General features: G+C 34.3%; 1 protein-coding gene across 1 annotated transcript; it reads right to left on the bottom strand.

Moving 5' to 3' along the window:
- Positions 1-6404: 6404 nt before the first annotated feature.
- On the bottom strand, positions 6405-8599 carry LOC126708957 (protein STAY-GREEN homolog, chloroplastic-like). Its single transcript, XM_050408989.1, has 4 exons — positions 8184-8599; positions 7870-8043; positions 7211-7378; positions 6405-7115 (listed from the first exon to the last, which is right to left on the bottom strand). The coding sequence occupies exons 1-4, from the start codon at positions 8310-8312 to the stop codon at positions 6762-6764; spliced, it is 825 nt and encodes a 274-aa protein (XP_050264946.1). The 5' UTR covers positions 8313-8599; the 3' UTR covers positions 6405-6761.
- Positions 8600-10560: the final 1961 nt, after the last annotated feature.

Here is a 10560-nt window from a genome sequence, read left to right as displayed (position 1 = left end):
CGAAAGCATCTCGACACAACGATGTTTCATTGAACATTTTTTATAGCCACGCAACAAAGAGGAATCTCCTGCTTGCTCATAAGTTACGCCATTCATCATTTTAGCGTACACAACAACTATTTTACAAGGCGACCTTTCATGCTATCATGGTCAATCTGGTCCTATCAAGGCCCAAGACGCGAGGGCTGTTATAGATGGGCAATACCACAATCAAATAATAGACGCTCTATGGAATCATTAATAATGGTTTCGCCAACACTCTCCTCTTCATCACAACAAACATGAAGCAACAACTACTTGTGACTCTGCATTTTATTCGCATTCGCCATGATAACACAATATTGGGGGCTGCCAGTGCCAACACATACAACAGCTATGTCACATCCTTATACTACATCACCAAGTGATATTTTTGCTCCATTCCATCTCAAATGCGCTATACGGCTAGCAATATCACTTATCGCTCGTGGTTACAGCTTCATCGAAACAAATCCTGGCAAACGTAATCTCATCAAATTAACCAACAATCAAGCAACTCAAGAAAATTGAAGCACCCTTAATGTGGTACAATATGCATAGAGTTTCAAGATAGCCTTTCATTCATCATCATCTTCTCCTATGGACCCAAGTCAAATTTACAGTCAAGTATGCTACTTCTACTTCCAACACCAATGCCAACTCAATATCAGGCATGGTCACGCTACGAACTGATTTTCATGCCTTGCGACTATCAAAATCAATAAGGAGTTTACTTCGATATGAAATTTAGATTCAATTACAATGACTCAACCTTATGGGTCGGTACCTCGTGGTATCTGCAATCTCCTAAGGAAGAGCCAACCTATGCATCAACGATACTATTCATTCAACATGTCGCCAAATACATCCAAGAGATCAGCAAAAAAAAAACTCACTAAGGTGAGCGTCACATCTAACTTCATCGAGCTTGTGCAAAGAACACCTTTTTGTCGCATTCGGCATCAATTTCCTTCAACAAGGCATTGCTTCTCTTCGTCATGAACACTGCTCCACCAACATCAATACCGACAAGTCCCACGACCATAAGCGGCAGGCTACCACAAACCTACTATGACATTTCTTGTGAGACCACGCTACTCGTGACCGATTGGTTCTTTCTCTTCTTCAGCTATGAGACTTTGTCCTGCCTAAATCTCAACCCCATGGATGGCGGACAATTCCGAGCATTTTCAACCCTTTGCCAACGAAACCCCTTTGTTCCTCACCAACGAAAAACTCTTCTCTTTTTGCTGAGATCACCATCTCACCAACACACCCCTTCTTGAAATTTAGCAACATGGGTGGTGAAGGATTAAAGGTAAAATTTTAGGGGAAGAATGAGAAGATCTGATGAAGCTTGCAAAAAAAAAAAAATTGGAGCCTTGACCGATCTAGAAAAGTAGATGAAGATTTGGTAAGGTCTTAAGTCCTCCATTTTGCAACCACCATCTCACCACCCCCTTGGGTTTTGGCCACATGGGCAGTGGCGACTCCAGGAATTTTTCCCAGGGTGTTCCTAAATTTTTTTTTTTTAGTTGAAAGATCCAAAGGCCAAAGCCATCATCAAGTAGATGAATCTTGGGTACATAGTTTTTTTTATCAAATATTTGTCCATAATTCTAGCAAAAAAATAAACAATAAACTATAAGTTGATTTGAAATATTAATAAAATTATTAATTATTATTATTTAGTTGTTTCATTAATTTGTTTGTCTTTTATAAACTATAATTTATTATATTATTGTTTCATTAATTATAAAATTATTAATTATTATTTAGCCTAACATAATTTAATTTGTTTATCTTTTATAATATATTGATTAATTAAATTATTAATTATTATTTATTAGTTGTTTCCCTTAATTAATTATTGTTTATTATTTGCACCATGTGCATTTACTTCCCCTAATTTAAATTCCTCACTTGACCCCATGTGATGTGCCCATCCACCCCCACCCCACTCAATAGACAATGAGACAAACCCCATCACAAGAGCCAGCTGTCAATCAGAAAATTTCACAATCACAAATCACAATAAAACAATTAATTGTATCTTACCAAGTCTCACCAACACCAACACACACCAACACCAACGGATAAAGCCCAAAAAAAAAGAGTCAAGAACAGAGTCAAAATATTAATAAAGTTAAAAGATAAGCTGAACCAATCACAGTTATTCAAAAGAATAAGATAAATTATTAAAGTTAACTGTTAAAGTCTTAAAAGAATAAAGAGAGCCTCATTATTTCATTTCAGATTTCAATTCGTTTTAATTTTTCAGATAAAGAGCGAGAGACTGAGAGAGTCAGAGAGAAAAAAAGAAAAAAAGAAAAAAGAGAGAAGTTATGAAATACCTTGAAGGAGCACCGGAGCAAGCCGAGTGACGGAGTAAGCGACAGGCGACGGAGCAAGCGACGAGCGACAAAGCAAGCGACGTGACCGAGCCGAGCGACGAGCGACGTGACTGATCAGCGATCTCCGATCCGATCCAGTGAGCGATCTCCGATGCCCGAATCCCGACGCGATGTGCTCTGGACTGGAGCTCGAGTTGTGTTGGCTAACCAATCTCCGATGTGGCGATGCTCGATCCGTCTGTTGGTTGCGTTACTCTGTTGACGTTTTTGTCTCTAGGTTTGCTTTATTGATATCTGATTAGTGATTTGAGGTTTCTGGTTGAGTGATTTGTGTATATTGGGTTTTGGTTTTTTTTTTTTTTTTTTTTTTTGAGAATCCGTGGGTTTGCTTTACTGTTTACCATCTGTTGGTTGTTTTTTTGTTTAGATTGGGTTTGCTTTACGTTTAGGATTGATGTTGGGCTTTTTTGTGGGCTTGCTCTGTTACAATTTTTTTTTTTTTTTTTTTTTTTTTTTTTTTTTTTTCAGATTTTAGTTCAAAATTTTTTTGGCTTGAAAGTAGAACAAATAATTTTTTTTTTTTTTTTTTAATTTGAGAGTGTTCCTCATTTTCTTAAGGGTGTTCCTCATTTTTTTTTTTTTTAAGGATAAACAAATAAAAAAATTTTAATTATTATATATAAATTTTTTTTTTCAAGTCAAGGTGTTCTCAGGAACACCCTGACTCTAACGTGGCGCCGGCACTGCACATGGGTGCAAGATTGAAGGTAGGTACAGCAAGACTTGAGAAGATCTGAAGAACTAAGGAAATTTTTAAAAGAAAATAAGAAATAATCGCAAGAAATTGATATGAAGAGTTTTATGAGAAAAGAAAGAGGGCTAAAGCTCTTGGAGAGATATTCCATGCCAAGGACTTGGGAAGCTAAAGAAGAACTTGAAGAAGAAAGTGGCGTGATGTGCCTGAAGTAAATACGTGTGAAACTTAAAGCAAGAGGAGTGTTAATTCTAAGAGAAAACAAAAGGAAGTGGCGTGAAAGTCAAAGCCACTGAAAAGAAAGAAAAATGTGGCTGCATCCCACCTTCCTCTTTGTCCGTATAATATCTCTTTGGCAAGACACTTATGCAATTACCAAAAGGGACCTACTATATATTGTTCAACATGACACACGGGTTAAGGCTTAAGCTTAAGGCCTTCATTATTTGTCATGACCCATGGGCTTTAAACTAAATCAGCCCACACGCCTATGCATAAACATTGCCAAGATCATTCCTCTGGCAGCCAAGTCATATAAAGTTCAGCACTCATCAAACATCTATGGTCTATGCCACGTTCAAATTACAAGAAGGCCGAAGAAGAAATAATAACATTATATAAGAATATTATTATTCTTATATGTGTGGCTATGAAGGCAATTGATCAAATAGGTGGACTTAAAGCTCAAAGAGTCAAAGTTCCAAGAACAATTTCATCCGGTTACAACTTAACTCTCATAGTCTCACGGGCTTCATCACCACAATATTTCAACACAAACAAGCTTTTTTCTTCAACTGGCGATTCTTCTTTAAGCAGGCTCTACGACCGACAACATTTCGACATATGGACTTCTTCGACCCATATTTTTCTCAACAAAAAAATGGAGCGTTTGGGTATGCTAATTCCCAAACCCGCAACATTTACAAGTAGTGGGAAACATCAACTACTCACACTGCATGCCGCAAGAGGGGAGGAGATTTGAACTTGGATTTTCTTCTATTTGACAGCCAGAGGGGAGGAGATTTGATGGAGGTCCACATGGGGAACAAGCTGCCGCAGGAGGGTTTGGTTTTGGATTCGAGAAAGATTGGGTTTGATTTGGGTATATTCACTAAAAAATGCCAACTCATTATTCTATTAGCCACATAGACAAAAAAAAACTAACAACAGCTAGTAAAAAGACTAATAACTCTCACTTTTGAAACTTCAAGAACTAATAGTGCTCAATTAAAACTTTCGGAACCAAAAGCACTCATTAGGTGAACATTAGGGACCAACAATGTAGTTTTGCCTTTTTTTTAGAGAACAACTCTATCTCACTACAAGCTAATTAAGGAAAGTTAAGAGTTCATTTTCCAACTCATTTAAGGTTGCTACCAAATATAGTAAAATGAGATAGTTTTATAAGAAATACTTTATAGAAAATAACTCATTTTCTAAAAAACATTAAAGTTGAAACATAACAATGTTTTATTTTAATTGCTATAGAAATATGTTGTCAATTTGTGATCAAAATTACAAGGTCATTTTACATTTAGGACTAAGCAATTGCCTCAATAACTTGAAAGACAAGACTAATTTGTCTCGAATTATAATTATCTCATGCATTATAAGCATTGTTTTTAAAACCAGACCGAACCGACCAAGAACCGATCCTTTGACCAATTCTATAAGAACCCGATTCATCCATGTCATTATTTTGGTAAAAATTAATGAAAATATGCTGCTGGCACTTGCTCTTAATAAGTGAAATAACATCTCCAGCATACAAACTATTGGATCAAGCACATCTTGTTGGTCAGGAATAAAAAATTAATAAATATAAACCAATTTAAGTATCAAATATACTAAAAAATTAAATGACACATAACGGTTTGACTTCGGTTGAATCTTGGTCTGACCTCAAAAACTTTAAACTTCTCTCTTTCCAAGTTCATTAAATGGTCCGAGTTTTAAAATCATGATTATAAGGGTCCGTTTGGATTTTTAAAACCATGATTATAAGGGTCCGTTTGAATACAACTTATTTTTATTGAAACTGAAAACTGAAAACACTGTAGCAAAATAATTTTTTAACGTGTGAATAGTACCGTGGAACCCATGAACAGTGCATTTTGTCTCCTGCACAGTGAACCTATGTGATGTTACTGTTCACGCACTGGGGAAAAAAAAAAAAGCCAAAAAACGCAAACTTTAAATGCAAATGTGTATTCAAACCCTCACTAAGTCCCTCTAAAAGTCCATGCAGTCAGACAAATGTTTTTTTTTTTTTTTTTTTTTTTTGGTACTGACAAATGGTTACCATAACCATTGCAATTGCCAATAGATAGTATACGCATTTTATTTTAAAATTGCTATAAAAATATGTTGTCAATTTATGAGGTTTTTTTTACATTCAGGGTCTAAGCAATTGCCTCAATAACTTGAAAGGTAGGACTAACGTGTCTCGAATAATAATTATCTCATCTCATGCATTATAAGTCCCTCCAGAAGTCTTTAATATAAATATATATATATATATATATATATATATATAAATAAATTCTTTGGTACTGGCAAATGGTTACTATTGCAATTGCATAAAGAAGAATCATATCTCCGAATTAAAACATATAAATGTGTGAAATATATTGTATGCCAATCCCATCTTTTTCCTTTTGCATCACTAAAAACGGATGTCAGCTCGTTAGGGAACCCCAATATCACAGAATGAGGGGTGTTATCCGTGATCACTTGAGAAAATAGGTGGCAGGTTTTTCTTGTCACATCTGGATTGCTTCTAATAATAAGGCTGAATTGTGGGCTGTTAGACAGGGTTTAATTACTGCTTGGGACATGGGTATCAAATTTTTAAGTGTTAATGTTGATTCCACTTTTGTTCTTACATGTCTAACTTCTTCTAGGAACTTGGCTCCGAAATTGTTTTTCATAACTTCTAATTGCAGGATGCTCCTCAACAGGGAATAGGTGGTCCATCTACACCACATATACCGTGAAGCAAACTTTGTAGCAGATGGCCTCATCAAGAAGGGGAGGACGCAAATTAGCTTTTTGGAAGCGTTTACTGATTGTCCATATTTTGTGTTTTGAAAATATGTATGAGACTTTTTATGTATAGGGACTCCATGTGAATGCCCTGTAGTTCTCGTGACTAACATTTTTCAAAGGTGTCTCTTGGACAAATCTGATTTATATATACTAGCTTTTTTCTTTTTCTTTAATAAATAAACCTCCCATCTTACCAATATAAAAAAATAAATAAATTAAAAAAATAAAGATTTTGAAGAAACGAAGGAGTAAAGTTCATAAAAATATATACAGAAACTGGGTAAACTAGAACACTTTTGAAAGAGTACATAATACATCTACAGTCCGTAAATTGGGACAAATTGAATTAGAGCATGCTGACATGCCCCCTAGTCACTTCCAAAAAAGAGGAAACTGGTAAATCCAATCCAAGTCCAACCCCAGCCACCTATCTTTCATGGGGTTTTCAGAGAATGATATAGACAAGTTGTTTTTTTGATAATGCACGCACGTAATAGACAGTCTTGTATTTACTTTGGCGGCTTTGGAGCACAAGTTTTACACACTTCGAAATATAACATAATGGATCACAAACAGACACGTCCTCTTTAGCTCTCTCGGGTTTTTTGCCGAAAGCTCTCTTCGATTTGGGTCCCAAAACCAAGTTCACTCGGATAAGGAAACTCTTGTGACCGTGTGATCAGGCTAAAGGGTGGAAAGCAACATTCACAATCTTCTTGGCATGGCTCTGGTAATAATTCCCAATTGCTTGATGGGTTTGGTAGAATCTCTTCCTTATGGACCCCACTGGTAGGTGCTGCAGCTTCCTTGAGTGGGCCCCAGCATTCGACTTTGTTGAATTCCGGGACGTTGGAGTGAAAGTAAACCCAAACCAAAGCGTCCTGCAATTCCGGGTGGTGGTTGAACAAATTTCCATCTCCATGAAAAAAGGCCTTCAAAACCTGTTCATACAAATCTTCCATTTAAGAGACTGATTCAACAAAATTAGAGGAAATTCGTTCATGATCAATATAAAGGTCTAAATAAATGTTTTTACCACAGGGAGTTCTTTGTAGAAGATGAAGAATCTTAGTCTAGCAAACAAATCCAAAAGAAAATGGCCTCCACTTATATGACAATGAACATGAAGAGACATCTTTTCCTTTACTTTCTTCCACTCTGCCACCACTTCATCTCTTTGCAATCTATTGTACCACCCTTGCAACTGAAAATGATATCCAATCTCCAATCTTTTAGGTTCCAAAATATAAAATTATTTTAAAGAAATATAACAGAACATGTATCAACAAAACTGTTTTCTATTAACTTTCTGTAATCCCCTGCTATCCTCTGTCTTTCTTTATAATGAATTTTGACCAAAATTATATTTCCTCTATTTTTTAGAGACAGATTTTTCTAGTTTTAGCAATAGATCCACATCTACTTTCCATGATCTCCTTGATCCACTCTAATAGAGGTCTGTAGTCCACTCTTCTCCTTGCTAAATAAGTAAGGAATAGTATGATCCAACCCACAAGATCCCCTGCTTTCTCTGTTTTCCTTTCTAACTTAAAATATAAAATAATAATATCATATTCCAAATCAAAAGGACCAATATAAAAGTAATAAATAAAAAAAAAAAAATCTAACACCGATACTCCATTAGAATATTAAAAGATCACTTTTTGGCATATGGGTGTCACAGATCAGGATTACCTGAGAGTTGTTTATTGTCTGTGAGATAGCCAAAGTGAGCTTAGAAGTTATATCACTATGTGTAAGCGTATAGGTCCTTGGAAGCTTCCCTGGATGTTTCTTTTCATCCACTCCTAAAAACAGTACCTTCAGCTTTGAAGCTTCAAATATCGAAGGCCCAAACAACCTCGCTACCTGACCCAATCAAGCACCCAAAAAAAAGATTAAAAATTTTACCAAAACAAGTGCTCCAAAGTACAAACCCTTTCATTTTTAGGGGCCAAAAAACCAAACTCAAAAAACCCAAAAAAAGAGAGACAGAGAGAAATAGTTACAGGAACAATAGTAAGGTTCTTTTGCTTGGGCCTAGATCTTCTATAAAGAAAGAGAGAGCTTTGCTGCTCAAAGAGTGAAGATTGTTTTAGCTTCGATGGAAGCACAGGAGCAGCAGTCAAAGTGCCCATCTCTCTCTTTTGATTGAGAGACCTGGTTAGACCTCTCCCTGTAGCTCCAACCTTTGCGGGTACCCCAAATATAGTTTGCTGGTAATTCAACACTTATGGTTCTTTCAATAGAAGGAAGACTAATATGAATAAAGTCTGAACGTTTGTGCTGGTCTTAAGGCCGTTGCCTTTTGCTTTTGCTTTGGGATTCTTTTTGCGTTTGGGGGTGGGATTTTGCTTTGCTTGTTAGCTTTTAGCGTGTTTGAAACTCTGAAGATTTTGAGGGATTATGGGAGAAGTTAAGACATAGAATTAGATGCGTGTCGGCTTTGTCAATTAGCCCACAATTGCTGTTGCTTCGAGATTTTAGTTTCTGTATACTGTTGACACGTTGGGACACTTTGCAGCAACCACATGACCGGTCTGACTCCATTTTACTCTAGAGTTGAATTAGGTTAATTTATGTGTGTCGTGGTAAATAGATGATAAAAGTTTTCTATTTGGAAAGTTTTTCTCGTTGGTTTTAAGCTTCAATTATGAGAAGGAAGCTTGCAAAATTTTAAAAAGGTCAAAAATTAACAACTATATCATCAACAAATGATTAAATTTTAAATTTTTATAGTTTAAAATTATGTATAAAACATAATTTTATAGATTAAACAGTAAATTGTTTCAAATTGGCACAAATTTAACGTACATAAGTTATGAACATAAATAATATGCTAACATAAATAATATGCTTACGGTTAAATTTTAAAAATATTTAGCGTATTAGTTTTTTAATGAGAGTTGTAGCCAAACTTTATCCTTATAATAATATCTTCATCAATCATAAATTACAATTTCTTTATTTGATTAGATAATAACTTTTTGGGAAATTTGCATTGTACTTTAAAATTTAAGTGATGTAAAAAGATTAAATCTTATACTTTCAAAAATAATAAATTAGACTTTGAAGTTTCAATAAGTATCAAATCAAATCATATAGTTTCAAAAGGTACCAAAGAGTTGAGTTACTTAGAGAAAAAAAAAAGACTAAATTAGACTTTTGGCCATTAAAGTTTAGGGTTGTTTTCATTTTGACATATATCTTTTAAAATTTTCATTTTGGTCTTTCATGTTTGATTCTATTTCATATTGACCATGTCATCCATTTTATGTTATTAATCTAATCGTTAAGCGCCTTTCATATTTATTATTTCATAAAATATTAACTTTAAAATATTGTAGAAAGCATAAATTTCATTGTTATTGGCATAAAAACATATTATGGACTGTTAGATTAAGAATGGAACTAGACTATATGGTCAATATGAAAATAGAATCAAACATAATTAGCTAAAACGAAAATTTTGAAATGTAAACAATTAAACTAAAAACAACTCCAAATTTTTAGAACCAAAGATATACTTTAGTTTACTTCTTTCTCTAAGTAACTCAGCTCTTTGTTTGTCTTTTTTTTTTTTTTAGTTAGAGGACGGAAAAATTGAACCATGAACGTCTATCCTAATTTAACCCAACGCAACCCATTTCCTTTCATAGATTGACTAGTTAATTTCTCATCCTATGGAGGGTTATTGGACCAGAACAGGGGGGCAAAAAAAGGAAATCGTGAATATTATGATAATCACAATTCACAGGTGAGCAAATATTGTGAAAGATATGGTGCGTGTGGGACTATTTAATTCCCAGACCTGTAATTCACAACCGTACGATTACCCTCGTATGGTTCTGTCATTTGTGTACCATATAATTGTTGCTTCACAACTTGGAAAAGAGACATCTTGGTTGAGAAAAAAAAGTCTTTTGTATTAAATGATATTACATCATTTTAATAAAATCCAATAAATAAAAGGTATATGTGTAAAAATAACTACCCATTAATACATGTCTTTCATTTATTAGTAGGGTAGTTATTTTTTGCCAACATGTCTCACACTAATTGAATTTTTATACTATTGACATGGTATTATTTGATATAAAATACATTCTCCCTGTCAAGTAGCTTATTATAATATATATATATATATATATATATATATATATATATATATAATATGAGAAATTGGATTGGACCAATAGTGAGGTTGATTTTACCAAAAAGAAAAACCAAAGAAAATGAAAACAAACCAATAATGGAATTTTGTTTTATTGGGTTACTATTTATTAATTAAATATTTTCTGCTTTATTATTATCAATTTAAAAAAAAAAAAAAAAAAAAAAAAAAAAGATAAGAACAAAGCCTAAGACGTTTCTAGAAATGGTTTA

This window comes from Quercus robur, chromosome 12 (assembly GCF_932294415.1).
Source record: "Quercus robur chromosome 12, dhQueRobu3.1, whole genome shotgun sequence".
Taxonomy (NCBI): Eukaryota; Viridiplantae; Streptophyta; class Magnoliopsida; order Fagales; family Fagaceae; genus Quercus; species Quercus robur.
Note: the sequence above shows the minus strand (reverse complement) of the source record. Positions and strands in the feature narration are given on the sequence as shown.